General features: G+C 40.4%; 1 protein-coding gene across 1 annotated transcript in view; it reads left to right on the top strand.

Annotated features, from left to right (window-relative positions):
* The window catches only part of ALK (ALK receptor tyrosine kinase), a gene marked incomplete at both ends in the record, with an annotated part of 680,504 nt that overhangs the window by 172,109 nt on the left and 484,307 nt on the right, over nt 1-24,088 (top strand). Inside the window, one exon of the mRNA XM_081312714.1 lies at nt 1,754-1,873. Coding sequence (XP_081168840.1) covers nt 1,754-1,873 — 120 coding nt within the window. The remainder of the gene's footprint in view (nt 1-1,753; nt 1,874-24,088) is intronic.

The following is a 24,088-nucleotide window of genomic DNA, read 5'->3' as shown; positions in this document are numbered from 1 at the left end:
ACTGCAAGGTCACCTGGGCAATCTGCGGTGGACTGTGGAGGTGGTGGGTGGCCCTACAGGTGGATAGGCAGGCGGGTGGGGCAGGGTGGCACTGGCAGAGGCGGGGCAGTTTCTGGGCACTCAGTCTCTAAAAGGTTCACCATCACTGTTCTAGAAGGTCTGTTGAAAGGCATATTAAGAACTCAGCACAAACAAGGTACAACAATCATTGTACCAGCAAGGAAATACAATGCAATGATTAAAAATGGGAATCAAATAAGCCATGTGAAAAACCAATGAAACAAAGAAACAAAAACAGCTATTTCCTTCTACTGATGTTGGCACTCCTAAAGATACTTAATTAATGAATGAAGTCAATGACTTTTTTGGTCCATTTAAGCTTTTATGACTCTGCATTCATAATGATATAGCATCTTGAACTTGTAGAGCAGAAATGTCAAACTCGCGATGTCACGTGATGTTGTGCAACTGTTTGCCATTGCCGGCAATGGGGTGGGTGCAGCTTCTGCATGACATGTCCAGCCTGCGGGCCGGCATATATACTGCTCAAAAAAATAAAGGGAACAGAAAATAATACATCCTACTATTAAATACAGTACATTGTGTTGTTTAAGTGTTCCCTTTGTTAAATGCTTGTTAACTATTTAGATTACCTTGCTAGGCCCCAAACATGGGACAAATCTTTATTTCCTGTTTCGGCCTAACCGAAGGCCATCCACAGGCAGTAGTCACAAAAGTGACAACTCATATTTGTGTAAATTTTAGATATATATTATATGTGTGTGTGTGTGTGTGTGTGTGTATACATACACACACACATATATACATACATACACACACACACACATAGGCATTTCCACTGAGGCTAATTGTAGAAACATGGTTGATATTTTTTCTGCCTTTCCACAGCTTAGATGTGTATACAGAAGGAGTCCATTTAAAATGCTTACAATTAATATCATATAAGGAAGCTCTGTAGCCAATCAAACCTAGCTGTCTGTTCCTGTCATAAAAGACAATAAGTCAATTTTCCTATTTGGTCTGTTTATATAGTGTTCAGTCGATTGAAAAGCTGAAGAAAATTAATCTTATGCAGAGTAATGCTTGTGAACAGGATACAAAAACAAGAAAGAAAAGAAGCCTTTCAGTCCTTATTCCAATTTACTGAGGTGATTGTATCATTAAGTCATTAGATTCCAGTTCTTCTAATTTTGAAAGGCTTTTTCATTTATCTTTAAGAACAGTGAATTTTTTTAAAACAAAAAAAGACATTTTCAAACCTTACCTAATTTCATATATTTGTACTTGGATTGAACCAGTAAATGTACTACAATCACTATGCCTGCCAGGTGTTCATTTCTGGAGGCCACAGCTGTATCTGCTTAAGAACGTTGAATGCGTAGGAAGATTAGGATTAGTTGGTTAATAGCTATCACTCAATATGAGGGAGATATTTTGCTTATATATGCACACACTGATATTCAGCTGAATGTTTTTATCTGCGCTATCACTTCATTGCTTATCTTTAATGCTATTCACGTGAATAATTTGTTCTAGCAGGTAGAATAGAAACTGTGATACACAACTGTATATAAGACATTTTTGGACTAAACTATTGAATAATGTCAATTCATCGTTATTAATAACTACTTTAGGTAGATGTTTACTTTGAAAGGTGTATTTACATGCATAAAGCTGAAACATGCTTTCCCTGTATTCTTTTTGCATCACAATCCTCTGATTTTACTGGCAGATATCAGCATTCCAGAATCACCAACAAACAGTCCCGCACATTCTTTGGATTTCACAGCCTGGAACTTGTCCTGGGTGATGAAAGATTCCTCCCCTTCCTTCATTCCAAGAGGGCGGCACTGTAAGTACATCATTCTATTTGCCTATTTGTTTTATTTATATGCCACCCATCTCACTCTGCAAAGCTGACTTCTTGGAACTGAATATAATTGATGGCCAGAGGTAACGAGTCCAATGAAAAAGTGGTTTCTTTTTCAAAAAGTATCACAGAAACATTAATGATTTAAAGCGAGTTTTCAATGCATTGTTAACTAAAGCTTATTATTACTTTTATGCAATATGAAATTCTACATTTTATTTTATTTAGTTTTAATGGGGGGTTTTTTCAGTCACTTTCTTAAAAAAGCCAGGGAAAGGTAATGATAGATCAAACATTAAGTTCTGGGGTTCCTCAAAGTTCATCATTTGCAAGAAAGAAAGTGGCTTATCCTGACAAGAACAACAAAAATATAGAGCAAAATATCAGCTGGGTTCCATTCATAGTTCTTAAAACAGCTGTGCAAAGCACTGAAAGCAAAGAAGTTGCCTATCCATATGAGGAAAACTAGCAATTGAACTAGCAGAAGCTACTTGCAATAGCTCTTTAACAGTCATTTGGAACCTTTCAAAAGATGTGGCTGCTTCAATGCTACAAAGAAGACACTTCTCAAACCATCCTTTACCTACTTTGCACAGGCCTAGTTCTTTAAGACTCTGAGAAACTGACATAGGCAAAACTCATTACATGAGAGTCACTGTTTTTTCCTCATAAAACATGTGAGTTGAGTAAAAGTTTATTCTGTACTAACTATCGTCAATGATTCTGGCTATTTCACTTGGATGTATATGTGTCAGGAAAAGTGATATTAGCAAACTTCTTATAGTTTTCCCCACCGAATGTATGAGCCATAGAACTATTGAACATTCACTTTACTACATTTGGTGGATTTGCCAGGTGCAGTCCAGGTGATTGCTTGAGTCATTTCTCTTTTCAAAAAAGCTGGGGGATGGAGGGAAGAGGGAGAGATTTGATGGAGAGAGGTGATCACCTTATTTTGATTGGTAATGTGGCCAGTGCTTGGAATATGGTGTTTTCTTGCTTAAAAAAAAATAAGCCATTTTAAACAGCCTCTCTAGTCTTTGGGAAAAAAAAGATGGAGGAAGAAAAAACCTTCGCAAGTTAATAATATGAGTGAAATTGAGGGCAGAGGGCAGAAATTGGAAAAAAACAGAATCATAGATTCAAAAAATCAGAAGGGGCTATTTAAGCTTCTGAATCTGGTTCAGTCTGACTAAGTCCTGTTCAGTGCAGAAATCCAAATGAAATATTCCCATCACATCAAGTCTGTGCTAGAATAGAACCATAAAATCTACACATTTTTCCAAATTCCAAACAAAATGAAGGAGTCCTACATTCATTGGATCATCTTTAAAATCATCCCACCTCCATAAACAGGACGAATGTAGAGAAACGCTAGTATATGGCACACTATAACTTTCTACTGGGGAAAAAAACACCATAGCAATAGGGACCCCCATTTTCTGCTACATATGAATACAGGTATTTTGTTTATATAACATATTTATATAGCTACCCATCTCACAGATTTATTACTCTGGATGGCATACAATAAAAAAGAGAGACATAAAAACTAACAATTAAAACACAAAGTTATTAATAATGGAGTAGCAGAAAGAGTTATTGTAATGATCAATAAAGCCATATCACTAATTCATTACCATCTTGAGATGCCCAAGCCTGTTGGCACAGCCACACAACCATGTTTTAAGGGACTTCCTGAAGTATATTGGGGATGGAGTGAGTTCTCTTCAGGAGGAATGAATTTCTACATGGGGGGGGGGGAGGGTGGCATGACAGAAAAGGTCTGTGTCCTTGGTCTTGTCAGATTAAACTCTTTAGTAAATGGGGCCTACAGCACACCAAATCTGTTGGGCTTAATGGGTTGGGCAGACGTAATTGAGTGAAGGTGATCCCTCTCAAATAATCATACCACTTTATTCTCCAGGAGCTGAAAGATATGATTGGGAACCATAAGCATAGTGATACAATCATATCCATGGTGCTGGATGAGCTTCATGAAAAGGAAGAGTAATAGGCAGAACCCACAAAGTAGGGGGTGAGGGTGGATTCTCTCTCCTCTTCAGTTACCGCCAAAGGCAGCCAATGCTGGAGAAAGAGAGCCAGTACAATACAGTGTACTCCATGCCCAATCCTCAGAGCTGGTCCATAAGGATACCATGGTCATTTGTATCAAAGGCTGCTAAGAGGTTAAAAAATGCAAGGATAGATGCACAATCTCCATCCGCTCCTACCAGAGATCATCTAAAAAATGCAACTAATGCCATTTTCATCTCACGTTCAGGGCTGAATCTTGACTGAAAGAGATTCAGATAATCCACTTTATCCAGAGCTCTCTGAATCTGCTGCATGACCACCTTCTCAATCATCTTCCTTCAAAAGGGGAGGTGAATACTTGATGAATATTGCCCAGTATGGTGAAATCCGGTGATGGTTTCTTGAGGAGGGGTGTGTGAACCAGTGCCTCCTTAAAAAGCAGAGGAACAATTCCCTTACTCAAGGAAGAATTCACAACCTCTAGAATCCACCCACATGAACCCTCCCTGCAATCAGCTTTAACTAACCATAAAAAATTCCCTATTTGCAACCTTGTAATCCCTTAATTGAGGTAGGGTTAGGGTGACTGGATGGAGATGAGCATTCCCTGGCCAGTTGCCCTTCCTGATCCCACACAGAGTTTGCAGGAGATATTTTTTCTTTCACCCTAAGAGAGTAACATCTGACGGTACCTAGGATTGAACTCTCAACCCTTTCAATTTAGAGGGGAGCATCTTTACCACTAGACTGCCATACCAGTCAACCAGCTTTAAGTAACCATGAGGGTGTGGAAAAACTGAGCCCCAAATACTAAGAACTCTATCCAGTTCCTTAGGGACAACAAGTTCAAACCAATGCCTAATGACAGGGCAAGAATTTGTCCTGGTTACCTTCTTAAGACCTATAGTAAGGCTCGCAATTAGCTGAGAATGAATTCAGGTGGCTTTGACAGATGCTGAGGAATTTTCTCCACAGAACTCTGTAGAGGATCTCAAAATTCCCTTTGACCAACAGGGCTAGAGTCTCCCAAGACAAATATGTGGGGCAGCTATCTGCAGATATAATAAGGTTGGAGAAGCATTGCCTCTTTGTTGGAACATGAGGTAGCCCTTTAAAATAGCTGTAACTATATTCGGTCAGGTTCTTCTGCCATTGTGTGCTAGACAATTTTTTTTCATTTCATCTCCCTCAATTCATCTGTGAATCACCAAGAATGATAGAATCCATTAAAAGGAAGAGGTTGCACAGGCAGGATCTGATCCAATGTCTCTGCATCCTCCTATTTCAAGGTTTCAGATGGATTGTGCAACAGACCAACCGAGGAACAACTCCCAGCTATTGTTCCACCACAGGAGGGGGGCCACAAGAGTCCTCATCAGGGTCCGTCAGTCACTGGGGGAGGAACACGCTAACCTGCTTTGCATAACTGCAGTGGTTAGTGGCACCAGATAATCAGGCCATGATCTGACCATGGCAAGGGAGATTCTAAAAGTTCATGTTGCCACTGCTCCAACAGGTAAACCTGGTACCAGTATATGGCCACTGTCCTAGGTCAGGCCCAGGATGACTAATCCCATAGTCATCATGGTAGCCATGAACTCCTGAGCTGCCTCATACCTTATCCTTAGTGAAGGGAATGAATATATAAAAGGTATATGCATATGAGCAAACAAGAACCAACTTAATATTTATTTAATTTATTTTATTTTATTTAACTTATATACCACCCTATTCCCGTAGGACTTGATTTTTAACGAAGTGCAACATGCATTTAACTAATTTATATAGAGCTAAATTCACTATCTAGGGAAATAGTTATTTCCCACTAATTTGGGGAAATTAGCTAAAAGTTGCAATCAAATTCACAAACAATAAGGAATAAAATTAGTTCACTAAGCACCCTTGGATCATAGACAAAGGGAAATAATTCGTTTGGGAAAGAACATTAAAGCAGATTTATACATTTGTTTTAGTTATAACAACATAAGTATGAAAGCATGTGAAAAGCAAATGACTTGGTTAGCGTCAAAGCATGGGCATAGCACATTTTTTTCTAGGATTTAAAAGTACAGAGGTGGAAGAGGTAGCATTATAAAGAAATCACTAAAAAAAATAGAAGAGTGAAATAATTTCATGGGTGCAGAAGTTTAATCCCTGGAAATATTTTAGAGTATGGGGATAAACTTGAGACATTTAGAAAAAAAAAGTTAAACAAACAAGCAAGAACAAATTATAGCATTAAACTTCTCAAGATGATAGTACACAATAATGATTCAACCTGCTGTTCATAAGTCTACACTATAAAATTTCAAATTTATTTCAAACTTACACGAGGCCAAATTTGCAGTCCCATGTGGGTATAAATCAGAAACTTTTTGAGATGTTTTTAATAGCTCTGTGGTAGTCATGATGTAGAGTCTAAAATGAAGAATTATACTAATCCATTATTAGGTCCTCTGAAGCTGCAAACTGTATGATTAAAATTAAGATTTGAAAATATTCAACCATTGTAATTAGTCCAAGATTTTAGGTAACCATTTGGCTTGTATTCACTGAAACTTTGATCTAAAAAACAATTAAGATTGTTGGGTATACTCTCCTTCAGAAACTTCATTGAGTAGTGAGGAAAGTGACATGTTAAAGATGCTACCATTCTATGGATAAAGCAAATGCCATTGAGGAGGGCAGGTGGGGCGGGGGAGGAATGGTGCTCTATGTTGGTAGTGACATACGTAGTTAAACTTTCATTATGGAAGTATAGGCTAAGTAGTGAAATAAAAACCAGATAGCACTAATGATTTCTTAAGGCAAATCAATGAGCTTTTCCAGAGAATATGTACAAAATTTAAAAACTGACAGGGAAAAGCCAGTTGAATAGATTTAAGGATAGATGCAGGCTTTATGATCAAATTAGAAAAGCTTAATGTTTAGATAATGTAAAGAACAGTCCACAGAAAATAATAATCATGTCTTCACCAGAGTTGTGTTTTTTTTCCTCATTGCGTGTGCATCTAAAATAGGGGTCACAAACCTATGGTCCGTGGCCCGGGCCCAGGCTGTGGACTCTTGGCCAGTGGGCCGCAGAAATGGCTGGTTGGTGCACACATGCATGGGTGTGCATTCCCCCCACTTGCGCTAGCACTTGCAGTCCTATTTGCACAATCTGTGGTGTGAATAGGGATGCTAATAGTTGTTGCTCTGTCATTAACCTCATTGATAGGAACTATTTAAGTCTGGCTGTTTTCTGGCCAAGGATCAAGACTTGACAATATAAGTGTTCACCTTACTGCATAATTTTAATAAGTTCTGGAAAAATTCCATGAATAATAATAGCTGTAGTACTAACCCTTAATTATTCCCAAAGGTGTATGGTTAAGAGCAATGGCAACTTTTCTTGTTTTTTTTTCCTGACTAGACTATCTTTAGATAGACCAAAATAGAAACTAAACACAAATCCTGAGCAAAATCAGGAAATATCAGCTATTGTACATATCCAGAAAGCCGGAATATCTGTACTGTATTACCATAGTGAAATATTCTGATAAAAATACTTCAGTGTTATGTGTAATGCTATCTTAAATTCAGCTACATAAAGATACTCCCTAAATTATAGACTTAAATAAAATTAAGAGCCAATGTGGTACCAATATTTATTTGATAGCACTGTCTTTAATCTAGATCAGACATGTCAAACACAAGGCCCGGGGGCCAGATCTGGCCCGTGAAGTGGTTTCATGTGGCCTGCGAAGCCATCCTGGAAACAGTGAGGGAACGACCCCCACTGCCTTGGCCCTGGCCCAGAGACCCTCCTTCTGCCAGAGACCCTCAGATCTGTCCCACTCCTGCCCAGGCCCCCATAGGCACCCTTGATGCGAACGATGTAAAACTGGCCATGCCCACCCAGTAGGCCATATGTACTCTAGCCACACCCACCCAGTAGGCCACGCCCACCCTGGCCATACCCACCCTGCCCCTAGAGGGCAACCGCAATGCTGATGCGGCCCTCAATGAAATTGAGTTTGACACCCCTGATCTAGATTGAACTACTACATGGATCTTAATATACCATTAATAGGGAGCAATGAGCTTTTAATCCTCTTCATGCCGTTTTGACTGATTATTGTAAGAACAGTATTGATTTGCTACACACTAACATTTGGAGTAGACATTCTATTTTAACTGTACACAAACAAGGCTTATCAATGTCCAGTATCTGAAAAAAATATTTTTATTTTGCACTGATTTTCATCTGTCTTGATAACTTGATGTCAAGCAGAGATATAACATTGAATCAACCTGTTATTTCAAAGTAGTACCTGTTCTGCTACACCTCATTTGAATTCCTTTGAGATCATTAAAAAAATAAGTGAAAAGATGACATTTGGCAAAGCAAAGACTGATTTCTAGAAGCTAGAGTCTAGAAAGATGTATACTGTAAGAACACATATGGGCACCACGTGGCCTCATAGATATTATTACAGAAAACAAAGATGGTGGCTTGTATCCCATCTTTGTATCCAATGTATCCAACGTTGTGCCTTTTCTTTAAATTAGTCTTAATTCCTGACTAGAGTAGTTTTCTTGGCAAGTTGTTTAAAAAGGATTTACCATGGCCTTCTTCCTAGGGCTGAGAGAAAGTAAGCTGGCTTTGTGCCTAATGTGGGACTAGAACTCACAATCTCCTGGTTTGCAGCTTGGTGTCTCTAACCACTAATAACCCAAAAAAAGACAAAGGTAAAATAGTGGGATTTTGGAGAGCATTCTGGGGGGTTTGGGGAGGGAGGGGTGTGAGAAGCACCCACCACAGATTTGGTAAATGGAGTTTTGTGACAGCCAATTTTTGGACTGGCTTGCCTTATCTCCTGGCAGCCTTCTTCATTCACAATAAGCTTTCATGGTTGCAAATCTGTTCTCTAGCCAAAGGGGTTCCCCATACGTATCTTCCTCCTAGGACTTAGCTGATATAACCCTCAAATAAATAACAAAATTAACATGGTTCCATATCTTTTTCCTATTTATCCCACCTCCTTTGTCTTCTTTCTTTTTCCTCCTCCTCCTCCTCCTCCTCCTCCTCCTCCTCCTCCTCCTCCTCCTCCTCCTCCTCCTCCTCCTCCTCCTCCTCCTCCTCCTCCTCTTTTCTCTTGTTATTGTTCTTTCAGAGTAGTTTTTCCCAACTTGTTGCCATCGAAATGCATTAGGGGAGAGCTTCAAAGGTTTTATCCAGTGAAGTCATTTTGCTTGGGAATTTAGGGAGTTGCAGGACGCCAGATTAGGGAATGTTGTTTTATATTCAAGACTACTTTATATTTTAAACCTGAATCTTTATAAAATGTCTTTTATAAAGAAGATATTCTATTGCATGACTTGCTTACTTAATACTTGTGTCATGAGCTTTGCTTTCTGGAGAATTCCTCTTCTTGGATTGTCACTATTATCACACCGAAAGCAGGAAGCAAAGTTAGTCATTCCAAATTATAGTGTTTGATATAATTGTTGTACAATTATTGCACCTGTCATGATGTAGAAAACAGGATCTTAGATCACTAATCTGACAAAGAGCCACAAAAAGGCAGATGAATGACTGATGCTATCCTCAATTCTCCTGCAGTAGCTGAATTCATAAGCGAGACTTCCGTAAACTATTTAAATACAGATCAGCCATCCTACTGGCTGGGAAATGGGCTTTTGTGCAATGGGATTATTTCAGCATTCCTCTTGGAACATTAAGGTATTTGAATCATCTGCTAGCCTCTTGTGAGAAAAGATAAGGTGAAAAAAGGCTAATAAGATTTACTCACCCCAAATCTCTAATTATCTGCTTGAAGAAAAAAGGTTGACCTATTTGGAGGCATCACCTGTTTTTCAAAATTTATGCCTTTTTTAAAATATGGTTCTTTCAAGGCATTTGTTCCTTGCTTTTGTATCTACTGGAACAATGTAGAAATGTTACTTTCATCCCAAGATAACAGTTTTTCCTCTATTTCTGTCAGCTCTTAAGGTAGGTTTTAAGATATCTCTCTCTTTTCGTTATCTGCCTTCAAATGCTTCCTCTTTCTCAAAAGCAGATGGGGAAAAACATGAAACATGACTCAGAAGCTTAGAAGCTTAGAAGAGAATATCACATACCTTCAGTTGAATAATATATCATCAGCAAGCTATGTTTGGAGTTTTTAAGATGTATTGTTTTCTTATTAGCATATGACTTTGTTGCCATTTTATAATTTTTTTAATGTTTGTTTGGGATTTATAGTTTTAGTTATAAAATTGTGCTGGTCAGTGATCACAATAAAGACTATTCATCTGGATGTTAAAACGGAGACATATGTGGCTAAAAGGCCTACTCAAGCCTTGTGAACTGGACTGTTCCTGTTGTACCAAAGGTATCTCCATTTTCATATGAGACTCAACAAAATTGTTTTCTAACCTGTCAGAAGCCTGTTGCCTGAATATATTTATAAGTGAGAGTTTAATAAAACTTTTATTAAAATTTTATTTACCTACTAGTCTGATGGGACTTTTTATTAAGTGACTGGCATTGCTGAATTAAGAAAATATTAGTCCTTTAATTGCTTTTTTCCTTGTTCTAGTAATTGATCAATGTCATGGATTCAAAGAGAGAGTAAATTTAATTTTACAGGATCTGTCTCCCCTTAAATTAATTTCTACAAGACAAAGTGTGGATATTCAGTGCCTAAAACCTTGATCACATTTCTAGAACCACATATTATGGTCCCAAAGAAAGTCATTAGTTTTCATTTAGGCAGCAGAAGGGAATACTTTAATACCATCTCTCACTGTTCATTACACTATGACAGTGTCACCTGTTTTATTCTCAGCTATGCCAGTAACTAACTAACTAACTAGTAAAGTTATGCTTAAATTTCTACAAGCTAGACTACAGCAGTATGTGGATCAAGAACTACCAGAAGTACAGGCAGGATTTCTAAGAGGCAGAGGAACTAGAGATCAAATTGCTAACATACGCTGGATCATGGAGAAAGCTAGAGAGTTCCAGAAAAACATCTACTTCTGCTTCATTGACTATGCTAAAGCCTTTGATTGTGTGGATCATAACAAACTGTGGCAAGTCCTCAAAGAGATGGGCATACCAGACCATCTTATTTGTCTCTTGAGAAACCTATATGTGGGCCAAGAAGCAACAGTGAGAACTGGACACGGAACCACTGATTGGTTCCAAATTGGGAAAGGAGTCCGGCAAGGCTGTATACTGTCGCCTTGCCTATTTAACGTATATGCAGAGCACATCATGAGAAAGGCAGGGCTAGATGAATCAAAAGTTGGAATTAAGATTGCCGGAAGAAACATCAACAACCTAAGATATGCAGATGATACCACTCTAATGGCAGAAAGTGAAGAAGAACTAAAGAGCCTCTTGTTGCGGGTGAAGGAGAGTGCAAAACTTGGGTTGAAACTAAACATTAAGAAAACCAAGATCATGGCATCTGGCCCTCTCAATTCCTGGCAAATAGATGGGGAAGAAATGGAGGTAGTGACAGATTTTATTTTCCTGGGCTCCAAGATCACTGCAGATGGGGACTGTAGCCAAAAAATTAAAAGATGCTTGCTCCTTGGGAGGAAAGCCATGGCAAATCTAGACAGCACACTAAAAAGCAGAGACATCACCCTGTCAACAAAAGTGCATATAGTCAAGGCTATGGTCTTCCCAGTTGCAATGTATGGCAGTGAAAGCTGGACCATAAGAAAGGCTGAGCACCAAAGAATTGAAGCCTTTGAACTATGGTGCTGGAGAAGACTCCTGCGAGTCCCTTGGACTGCAAGGCGATCAAACTGGTCAGTCCTAGAGGAGATCAACCCTGACTGCTCTTTAGAAGGCCAGATCCTGAAGCTAAAACTCAAATACTTTGGCCACCTAATGAGAAGGAAGGACTCACTGGAGAAGAGCCTAATGCTGGGAAAGATTGAGGGCAATAGAAGAACGGGACGACAGAGAATGAGGTGGCTGGATGGAGTCACTGAAGCAGTAGGCATGAGCTTAAATGGACTCCAGAAGATGGTAGAGGACAGGAAAGCCTGGAGGAATATTGTCCATAGGGTCGCGATGGGTCGGACACGACTTCGCAACTAACAACAATGCCAGTAACAGTTGTACCCTATGTATTCGGAGATAGGATAAGACTTCCCTAAAGCAAAACCTGAGTGGTCTCTTGCCATCCATTTGTAAATGAAGAAGTGCATTGCAAAAACTTTGACTGCTAAGCAGAATTTGATCTGGTTAATGCTCGGATGATTAACTAGCAGTGAATCCTAGGTCTGGGAACCTGACAAAACATCGCCAGAGAAGAAAATGCCAAACCATTTCCATATTTTGCCAAAAAATCTACAAAGATATATCCATGTGATCATAGGAGCAAAGCTTGAACTGAGACTGTAGGAGACTGTACTCTTATCTAGGTCTGTAGAAATATAGTGTATAGATTTGGAAGTTAATAACATATATCCCAAAGAACGTCTTAATGTTAATTTGGTCTCCAACCATAAAGCAATGATAAAGCAAAGAAAATTAATATAAATATATGTTTCATTGTTTTTGGAATATTGAGAATCTGGTGGAATAAATGTTTGTTGTAGAGAAATTTCAACAGAAAGTATTTTGGAAAAGAGAGGGAACTGATCTATGCAAGTCCCTCGTAGTTTTAATTCTCTGGGATGCTGGCTTGGGAAATTATATACTGCTTTTTTTTAACAGCTAGCCTAGAACTGCTGCTTTTAAACTTTGGAAGTAAGGGATAGGAGGAAGCAGGATAGTTTTCAGGAGAAGGAAAAGATAAAAGGCAATATTTTGTTTCCTCATTTCATCCCTGTTGCCATATAACTTAAGGGCTCAGAATGACAACCGTGGGTCAGAGAAGAACACCTTTAAGCTAGAATCTGACCTCATTCATAGCACAGTGGAAAGATTTCTTAGGGATATGAATCCCAGACTATTCTTGCTTCAAGCAGAGTAGCTGCTTATATATCAGAGTAATACCATATTTTATAAAGGCAAGTAAAAATTTCAAAAGAAATACAGTACAGTCACTGTAACTTGTATGTCATCTTAATCAACTATCCAAAGCCTCTGCTCTTGTCCTAACGTTTTGGTCCCTAATTCAATCTATTTAGAAAATCTCTTCCAATTCAATTTTGTCTCTTGTAAAATAAAATGCCACTCTTTCTACTTTAAAACTGACAGATCCATAAAGAGATAGCAACTAGCATTACTTAAAAAAAACTAAGTAGGAATGATTAAAAAAATCCCTAAAATATGACCAGCCTCTTTGAGGAAAATATTACACAGAGGAAATAGGGCAGCTGAAAGAAGCTTTATCCTCTAATTAGGTTCATTAAAGGGTCTGCAAAAGTAATGTTGATGTAAAACAGGTTATCCCTAGTTCCTAAACTGTTAAAGAAATTAAATATTTATTTATGTATCCATTTACTGATGGTATATTAATGAATATTCTCCTCCTAAGTGCCTTGCATCAATTAAAAGGCAGAAATGGAGAAGGTTGCCACCAAGCTTACAAAGTAAAGGTAAATGCCTCATGAGAGGAGTATGGGATTAAAAAAAATCAGCATCAGCTCTCCTAGACTAGAATGATTTGGCATCTTACAAACCACTGTGTAAATAAAGAGAAGGCATGGTAGCCTCTTAGCTACAGTTCTCAATAGTCAGTAATGACTGATGTTGGGAATCTTTTAGTTCAGCAACAGGTAAGCTTCTCTTGTTTGTGTCCTGATTGGAACAGTAATGGGTCCCTCTAGGACAGAGGTGTCCAACCGAGGCAACTTTAAGACAAGTGGACTTCAACTCCCAGAATTCCCCAGCCAGCATGCTCTAGGGCACAGGTCTGCAACCCGCGGCTCCGGAGCCGCATGCGGCTCTTTCAGCCCTCTCTTGCGGCTCCCAGTCCTCTGCCATGTGCAGTCCAAAAACAAAAAGTGGGACTAAAAAAGTTCAACCAATCAATTCAAATATGCAGGGTAGGTGCATATCTCGCCTTGGCTCCACTCTTCAGTCAAACCCTGTTCTGCGCATGCGCGCATGTACGCGCATGCGCACACATTTTTTGCGGCTCCCAGTTTTTCCTTTTGTGAGGGAACCGGTTCCGAGTGGCTCTTTCACTGTTTCAGGTTGCTGACCCCTGCTCTAGGGCCTTTGAATGAGTTAGAATGTGATGGTCTCAAGTTTTCAAGTCTTAGGGTTATATCAGTAAGATCTGAATTTTCTTTCTGGAAGGAAGATTAATTCCTTGGGACAGATACTATACAGCACTAACTTGAGAAATGTCTTGTAGTATCTTGGCTGGTTCACTCTACAATTAAATTCTGGACAGCATGGACCATTGGATTGAGCCATATGCCGAGATTTTACTTTCTAATATTCTGCTCCTCATTCACACTTTTTTAAGTAATTGGAACAGAATAAATTCCAGTTGAGAAGAGGCTGGGGAACAAGTGGGATTCTATCCAAAAAAGTTAAAAAATCTATCTGAAACTAGTTCAGGTGATTAAGCTTACAGCTAAAAGAAAGCCAGATGGATAAAAATTCTAATTAATAAAATATATTGTATGGTTTGAGTATACTATAGTAGCATAGGTATAAACAACAGAATTATAGTAATACATTCCCTGACACACTGAATAAAGAACTGCCTTTTCTAAGATAGGTCAGTTTGGAATCAGACCCCAGAAACATGGTAACTGCAGAGAAACTTAGCTGTTTTCTCCCAGTATACCAACACCTTTGCTTGTACTGACTGTCATCCATTTACCTCCTGTTGGGAATAAAACTAGTAAAGCAGCAACAACAATAAACACAACAGCATTAATAAGGCTTAACAGTTCTTGTATTATTTCTGTATTGATTTAATGCAGCATGTCAATACCTAGTTTCCACTGCTGATTGTACTCTAATTTGAGGCTTACCTGATACTCAAACCCAGTCATCCATTTTGCTTTTTGGCTCTGTTAAAATAATTATTAGTCCACTCTTCTGTGATGTTTATCATAATATGATAAATGATATAAGATTGTACTACTGGTAAATCTAACTAAGACAAATTGCACATTTTATATTGGTAATCTCTACATGTGAGCCAGTGCCCAATATTTCACAACTTTGTAGAGTAAATTTTCTTGTTTTTTTCCCCTCTGTGTAACTTCCACATTTAAAAAAAAACATTTCCTCATCTTCTCTGTCCAAATTATGCTTGCTTGGTTAACTTTGCATTGTTATGTCACATTCTATCTGATTTGTTTTAAAGTGCATTATTAATAATGCATTATTTGTTTTTTATGGTTTGTTTGCAATTGTTATGTCTATCAGGTAGTCAGATATGATGCTGCTCTTGTATATTTTCCTAAAAAGTAGGTTGTATTATTTATTTATTTATTTACTTAAATTTATATGCCACCCTTCTCCCTAAGGACTCAGGGAAGCTCACAACAATAAAAATTAAAAAAGAAAAAACATAGAATGAAAATTTAAAAAGAATTAAACTAGTAAATACAATGATAACATGACAATTTAAAACCCAGTAAAACCTAATTAAAATACATAGTCAGACCCGCTTGTTGAAACAACCAAGTCTTCAGGTCACAGTGGAAGGACTGAAGGTCAGGGGCCATCCGCAGCTCCGGAGGTAGTTCGTTCCAAAGGGTCAGCATGCCCACAGAGAAGGCTCTCCCCCTGGGGGCCGCCAGCTGGCATTGCCTGGCAGACAGCACCCTGAGGAGGCCGATTCTGTGGGAGTGAACTGGGCGATGGGAGGTTGACAATGGCAGCAGGTGGTCTCGCAAATACCCCGGGCCTAAGCCATGTAGGGCTTTAAAAGTGATTACCAGCACCTTGAAATGTACTCGGAGAGCAACCGGAAGCCAATGCAGCTCGCGCAGTAGTGGTGTAACATGGGAGTACCGAGATACTCCCATAAGCACCCGCGCGGCCGCATTTTGCACCAGTTGAAGCCTCCGGGTGCTGTCCAAGGGCAGCCCCATGTAAAGAGCATTGCAGTAATCCAGACGAGAGGTGACGAGGGCATGGGTAACCATGCATAGGGCATCTCGGTCCAAGAAGGGGCGCAACTGGTGCACTAGGTGAACCTGTGCGAAGGCCCCCCTGGTCATGGCCATTAAATGATCTTCCAGGTTGAGCTGTGAATCAAGGAGGACACCCAAGTTGTGAGCCCTTTCTGAGGGGGCAATACCTCCCCCGATTAAAAGAGATGGAACTTGTTGGACAACGTGAGATGCCGGTATCCACAGCCACTCGGTCAACTGGGTAACCTCCGTATATTGGTGATACCTCACCCCAAAGCCATGAATGATCTCACCCAGTGGCTTCATATAGATTGTTTTACCGGTCTAACATAGAGAGCGTCCTCTTGTATGGTATTGTGGTTTGGTATGCTGGTCTGACAGCCACGGACAGGAAAGTATTACAGAGGGTAGTGAGCACAGCACAAGACATTGTAGGCTGTTCCCTGACACCACTGGATGACATCGCCAGGGCTCATTGCCTTGGAAGAGTGAGGAAGATTCTCAGGGATGACTCACACCCTGGACGGTATCTCTTTACTCTACTACCATCTGGTAGGAGATATAGGAATATAGCCAGCCGTATCAACAGGCTGAAAAATAGCTTTTATCCGTGGGCTGTTAGGCTTTTAAATGGGACATAATCTTATGCAGAATTGACTTGGGAGACCGGTGTGTGGTGTAGTTGGTTCACATGGTGTGGTAGGATGGAGGGTTTGTTGTCACTGTGTGTTGGGGGAAGAGAGCATGGGGGGAGGCTCAGTTAATCTCAATGTACACATGTTGTACTTTGACAATAAAGGTTTATATATTATATAAACAGGAGGGGGCAAAGAACCAACACCTGGGGCACCCCACAAGTGAGGGGCCTCTGGGTGGATCTCTGTCCCCCTGCCAATACAAACTGTGAACGGCCCAAGAGGTAGGAGGAGAACCACTGTAAAACTGCCTCCCACTCCCAGTCCCCCGAGCCGTCGCAGCAGGATACTATGGTTGATGGTATCAAAAGCCACTGAGAGGTCAAGTAGGACCAGGACAGAGGAACAGCCCCTGTCTCGGGCCCACCAGAGGTCATCCACCAGTGTGACCAATGTCATTTCCGTGCTGTAGCCGGGCCTGAAACCAGACTGGTACGGGTCCAGATAGTCCACTTCCTCCAGGAATTGCGGGAACTGACGCGCCACCACACTCTCAACAATCTTCACTACAAAGCGAAGGTTGGAGACAGGACAGTAGTTATTCAACAAGGCCGGGTCCAGGGCAGGCTTCTTGAGGAGGGACCTTACCACCGCCTCTTTCAAGGCGGAGGAGAAGACACCCTCTATCAGAGAAGCATTGACAACTGCCTGGAGCCAGCCCCCTGTCACCTCCCAGGTGGCAGAAACCAACCTGGAGGGACATGGGTCGAGTAAACACGTGGTAGCGCTCAGTTTACCCATGATCCTGTCCACATCATCCAGAGTCACAGGGTCAAACTCAAATGGTATCCTCCAGACCTGCCCCCTCCACTTCGCCGGATTCCGCCCAGTCGGAGTCCAAGCCTGTCCGGATCTGATTGATTTTATCCTGCAGATACTGTACAAATTCCTCAGCCCTACCTTGCAAGGCGTCATCCCTCGGTCCCTGGTTAAACAGGGAGTGGGTCACTCTGAACAAGGCGGCTGGGCGGTTATCGGCGGGCGCAATGAGAGCGGAAAAGTAAACACACTTTGCCGCTTCCATCGCCACTGTCACGCCCCGCGGGCTCGACGCCCAGCGGCGCCACGGGTGCGACACTCACCGGCACCTGCTTCACCTGCTCCTGGCACTGACGTCCTCGGCGGGGCCCGGGCCGAGTCAACACCCCACCGGCTGCGGCAGCGACAGCGGCCTGCTGACATCTGCGCGCCTCCACACGTGCACGCTGAGCCGGCTGGAGCCTCGACGGTGCGCGCGTGCGTCGTGCGGCCCGGCCCAGCCCTGCCGGCTATGGTGGCCTCGCAGGTTCCTGGGCCCAGCCTCGTCCTGCCGGCTACGGTAGCCTCGCAGGGTCCTGGGCCCAGACCAGCTGTGGACTCGGCCCTTGCAGCGCTGGCGGGCGGGGCCCAGGGCAGCGGAGCCCGTTTCCAAGACAAGAGGACCGGGGGCTCGCCAGACCTGCGAAGGGAGGGCAAGCAGCAGGGTGAAGCTGTGTTTGAAGCAGCGGAAGGAAAGGTGCCGGGTCTAGGGACGGGGGTGGGGGTGGCGTCTAGCGGCGACGGGGCGAGCGTTCGTGAGGGAACTTACCTGGGGGGTGGAGGGTGCCGGGTAGCGGGGCGTGTTGCAAAGGGAGGTGTTTGGGAGGAACGGGCGTTAAGTAGGGGATGGGCGGAGGTGGGTGCGGCCGGGTGGGGCGTGGGTGTGTACATGCAATGTGTATTTAACAGCGTTGGATGCGGGTAGCAGCCAACACTGGCTTTGTTCCGTTTGGAGACCGTTTGCTTTTGCTTAATAAACCGTTCTTGGAAACTCAGCACTCGTCTCGGTTGCTTGAATCTCCTGCTCTCCGGACGAGGTTTGAGAGCCACTAGGTAAGACTTCAAATAAGTTTTTAACTGTGTTCAATCAGATTCGGACCCGCTGGATCTCCAACAGCTCTCCAGGTGTCTTTTTAAAAATCCTGGCAGGCCCCAACCCATTTACAAGCTTTTTACTACCTATATAAAGTACATATTTCCTTCCCAAATAGAAATTTCTTACTAATTGGAGCTTCTTCATATCAGGTCCTGAGTTCTGTCATTATTAACTGCTTTAGACTACAGACTAAAATAATCAAGCAAATGGGAAGATTCAAGGCGGTTTTGATCAAATCACACACTTAAGGCAAGTAACAACGCATGAGCTGTAATAAGATGGATCAAAGATGCTGCTGGTTTGAAAAAACAAAAAAAAATGGTTCTACTTTAAAAAATTAATTGAACAACTGAATGTTGTTCTTCTACATTGACAGTGAGACAGTGATCACCCCTACATTAGAAAGCATCAGGCTAGTTTAAGAGAATAAGAGCATGTGGCACACAGGTATTTCTTCCATTACCTTGTTGCCATCTTCCAAAATTTAGACTGTTCCCTTAATATGTCAGATTAGGATCAGTTCTGGTATGTGAATAGCCTCTGTTAGGGTAATAGCAGTTATGTTTATATAGGATTTCTAATTAAAAGTATATGCATCTGGGATCTGTACCATCTGCTAAGCTTGCTTTCTTGGGCCTGCTCATTTCTAAAGGGATGAATGCCATTATTCCTTTAGTGTCTGATTTTTCAGGCATCCATGCTCTCATCTAGCCACAAAATTTAGTAATCTTTGTTATTTTAGCTTGTTGTCTGAGATATACACAAGCATAAAAGGCCTGCTGGATTAAACCAAAACCCTTTCTAGTTTCCTTCTGTTTTTGTGTTGGTCTCCAGACGTCTCCTGATAAAGAAAGCATTAATACAGTAGTGTCTCTTGCTCACATTTCCCAGAAGTTGAAATTCAGAGGTAATTTTCCATACCATGTAATTGAAGTTGCTTTCCTATGACAACTTGCCTTATTTCTGGTCATTGGGTGTTTCTGTATCATCAATGCAAATTATTTTAGGGATTCAGAATTGTTAGCCTCAGCAGTTATACAAAGACATCTACATACATTTATTTTTTTTTTAATTGAAAAGTTTTAACATACAATTTTCCTTTAAAACCCCCCTCCCCCTCCCTTCTCCCTCCCCCCCTACCTCTCCCCCCTCCCCCCCTCCCCCCCCCCGACTTCCCAGAGCTAAATACAAGGTATATAAAAAAAAACAATCATAAACAACCATATACTAACAACTATAAACTCTAAAATCCATCACTCTCTAGCTTATATAGGATAAAACAAACCTTAGTAATATTGAATATATACAAAAAAAACTAAAAGAAAAAAAGAAAAAAAGAAAGAAGACTCATTCAAATGCTACATAAAACTTCTTAACCCTATACTTGTTCTGGATAAACTCAATCCATTTTCTCCATTCCATAATATAGCGTTCTTGCGACTGATCTTTCAAATAGGCCGAATTCTTCGCCATTTCTGCCAGGTCGGAAACCTTTAAAGTCCACTCTTCTATGGTCGGCAGTTCCTCTTTCTTCCAATACTGACCTATCAAAAGTCTTGCTGCCGTAATAAAATTCAACATCAGCTTAGTGTCCACAACTGTGGCATCTGTAATTATTCCCAACAAAAAAAGTTGCGGACAAAACTTTATCCTCTGTTTAAAAATCTTCTGCATGCTCCACCAGACTTTTATCCAAAAAGCCTTAACCTTTTTACAAGTCCACCATATGTGAAAATATGTTGCGTCTTCATCACCGCACCTCCAACATTTAGGCTGATAATTCGGATACATACTTGCAAGCTTTTTAGGATCTAGATGCCATCTATAAAACATTTTGTAAAAGTTCTCTCTTAGATTTTGAGCTTGTGTGAATTTTACATTCCTCACCCAAATCTTTTCCCACGTGTCCATTGTGATAACTTCCTGAATGTTTTGGGCCCATTTTACCATACAATCCTTAACAAGTTCTGTTTCCGAATCAATCTCTATCAGCGCAAGATATATCCGTTTAATATGTGCAGGTCCCTGATTTCTAATTTGCTTTATCAAATTTTCATCAGTCATTGTAAAACCATTTTTCTGGTCTTCTTTCCACCTGGCCCGTAACTGAGTATATTGAAACCAGTTTTGAACAACCTTCTCTTCTCGCAAGAGGCTATATGATTTCAAACACCAGACATTTCTTTCCAAACTTAGGATCTCCTTGTACGTAGTCACATCATGTTTGAAACCAGCATGTATATTTTCTATTGCGTGTTTTGGAATTGCCCACAGTGGTATCTTGCAATCTAACTTATGTCTATACTTCCTCCAGACTCTCAGCAATGCCTGTCTTAAAATATGCACTCTAAACACATTGTCTACCTTCTTATCATACAACAAATATGCATGCCAGCCAAACAACAAATCATGGCCCTCAAGATTTAATAATCTCTCTTGTGTCAAATTAATCCAATCACTTATTCCTACTAATGCAGCAGCTTCATAATATAATTTAAAATTGGGCATTTTAAGCCCACCTCTCTCACGAGTATCCTGCATAATCTTAAGTTTAACTCGTGGCTTTTTCCCTGCCCACACAAATTTATTGATACCTCGCTGCCATTCCTCCAAATTAGAATCTTTCTTAAGAATCGGTATCATTTGAAATAAAAATAAAAATTTAGGCAGGACATTCATTTTCACTGCTGCAATCCGTCCCAACAAAGACAATTGCAATTTTCCCCAACTCTCCATTTCTTTTTGAATTTTACCCCATAGTTTTTCATAGTTATTTTTATATAACTTTGTATTAGAGGGTGACAAAAACACCCCCAAATATTTGACCCTTTTAGCAATCTCAAATCCAGTTAATCCTTCTAAAAGAGCCTTTTGCGATACTGTCATATTTCTGGCCAAAATTTTGGTTTTCTGTGTATTAACTTTAAATCCAGAAACCTTCCCATATTGTGTTATTATCTCCATCAGGTCCACAACAGAGTTCTCTGGCTGAGTCACTGTAACAACCAGATCATCTGCGAATGCTCTCAATCTATAATCCTGATCTCTAATTTGTATCCCCTTAATTTTTTCCGAATTCCGTATTTTAGTCAATAATATCTCTAATGTTAACACAAATAACAAGGGCGATAACGGACACCCTTGCCTTGTGCCCTTCTCAATATTACATGCTTCTGTCAAACTATTATTAACTATAATTTGGGCAATTTGTTTTTGATATAATGCCCTGATCGGTTGCACAAAATTTTCCCCAAAATCCATTTTATCTAAAACTTTCAACAAAAATTGCCAATTCAATTGATCAAAAGCTTTTTCAGCATCTAAAAAAATTAGCGCCGCAGAGATCTGGTTGTTCCTTTCCAAAAACTCTAACACATCAACTATATGCCTCACATTATTTTTCATTTGCCTACCACTAATAAATCCCGTTTGGTCCCCATGAATCACCTGTTGCAGAACCCTCATCAGTCTATTAGCCAAAACCTTAGCAAATATCTTGTAATCTGTATTTAAAAGCGATATCGGTCTGTAATTTTTAACTTGAGTAGCATCTTGGTCTTCCTTCGGAATCAAGGAAATAAAAGCTGTTCTCCAAGACGGTGGCACCTTTCCCCCCCCTCTGGATTGTCTGGAACAGTTCCTTTAACGGTTTTATCATCTCTATTTGTAGATTTTTGTAATAGGCCGCAGTCAAACCATCCGTACCTGGTGCTTTATCCACCTTCAATTCCTTAATTGCTGTAACAATTTCCTCTTCTGTAATCAATTGATTAATCCCTTCTTTTTGTACTTGCGTAAGAACCGGGATGCTAGCATTTTCCAAATATATATCTATATCTTTTTCATTAATTTTCTCCTTAGCATATAATTTAGAATAAAAATCCACAAAAGCGTCCTTGATAAGGTCCTGTTGAAACACAACCCTTCCTTTATGCTCAATCTTGTCTATATTAGAAGCCCTTTGTTTTTTCCTCAATCTATAAGCTAACCATCTTCCTGGTTTATTAGCGTTGCAAAAAGTATTATGCCTGGCAAACCGCAAATTGGTTGCCACTTGGTCAGCCATTAATTTATCAAATTGTCCTCTTAACAATTTAATAGCCTCCTTAGTTTTCACATCCTTTGAGTTCAAAATCAAAGCCTTTTCTTTTTCCTTTATTTCATTCTCCAGTTCTTTCCTCCTAGCTTCCACAGCACGTCTATGTTTATTATTCATATATATCAACACCCCTCTCATGTAGGCCTTGCTAGCATCCCACACCATATCCATAGAGGTACCTTTGTTCATATTAGTTTCAAAAAAATCCTTCATCCGCTGTTTACATTCTTCCACATTTCTCTGATTTCTAAACAAATTCTCATTTACGCGCCACGAGCGCCTGTCTCTTTTCTCCTTATCAATCTCTAACCAAACTGGACTATGATCAGAGATAGTTCTTACACAAATCTTCACCTTTTTAGTCCTCAAAAAGAAGTCATTAGTCACCAAAATAAAATCGATCCTCGAAAAAGATTGATGTCTATCAGAATAAAAAGTATAATCCTTTTCCTGCAAGTGTCTCTCACGCCAAATATCTCGCAGTTCCAAGTCATCCTTCATTTCAAAAAAAGATTTAGGCAGTCTAGCATGACTTGGAATGCGCTTAAAAGCTCCAGCCTTATCCATCTGTACATCCAAAACACCATTCCAGTCCCCCATAAAAATAAAAGATTTATAATCCAACTGGGTAAGCTTTGTATGAAGTAAACTAAAAAAGTCAGCCTGTTGTTGTTGTTGATTAGGGGCGTACAGTCCAACTAAAAGCGTCTTTTTGCCTTCTAGCAACAAGTCTATCAGTACATATCTTCCATGCTTGTCTGCTTCAATTAAGTCCGCTGTTATGGCACTTTTAATATAAACAGCCACTCCATTTTTCTTATTCATTGCAGAGGCAACAAAGTGCGTACCCAGTCTTGAGTTCAATAAAAGCTTTTGGTCCGTAGCCCTAATATGCGTTTCTTGCAAACATATAACATCTATCTTGAATTGTTTTAAATATTGAAAAACTTTCTTTCTCTTCTGTGGTGAATTTAGTCCATTAACGTTCCAAGTCAAAAATTTAGTTGCCATGCATATCCTCCCAAAGCTCTTGAAGCACTGCTTTGATAGGACTATCTTCTTTAGGCCGTGCTCCTCCCACTGCTTGGCTATGAGTACGTTGTGAAGATTCCGAAGACTTTTGCTGGTCTTGTTCTTTTATTTTCTTTGCTCGTTTTAAAGCAGCACGCGTTACCCTTTGCTCTCTAGGATCATCCAAAGAAGCTATAGCTTGATCTCCTCCAGCACCGTTTTCCTCTACTTCAACCTCTTGATGTTCTCCCTCTCCAGATCCCTTTGCAGCTTCCAGAAGTGTTAATGAGGTTGCTTTTAAAACGTTATTATAGAAATCACGCGCTTGCTTCACAGTAATCAGCCGGTACCTTTTGCCTTCATACATCACCATCAGCCCATCTGGAATCTCCCATCTG

The sequence above is a fragment of the Vipera berus genome, assembly GCF_964194415.1.
Source record: "Vipera berus genome assembly, chromosome: 1".
Taxonomy (NCBI): Eukaryota; Metazoa; Chordata; class Lepidosauria; order Squamata; family Viperidae; genus Vipera; species Vipera berus.
This window is presented reverse-complemented; position numbering and strand designations above follow the sequence as displayed.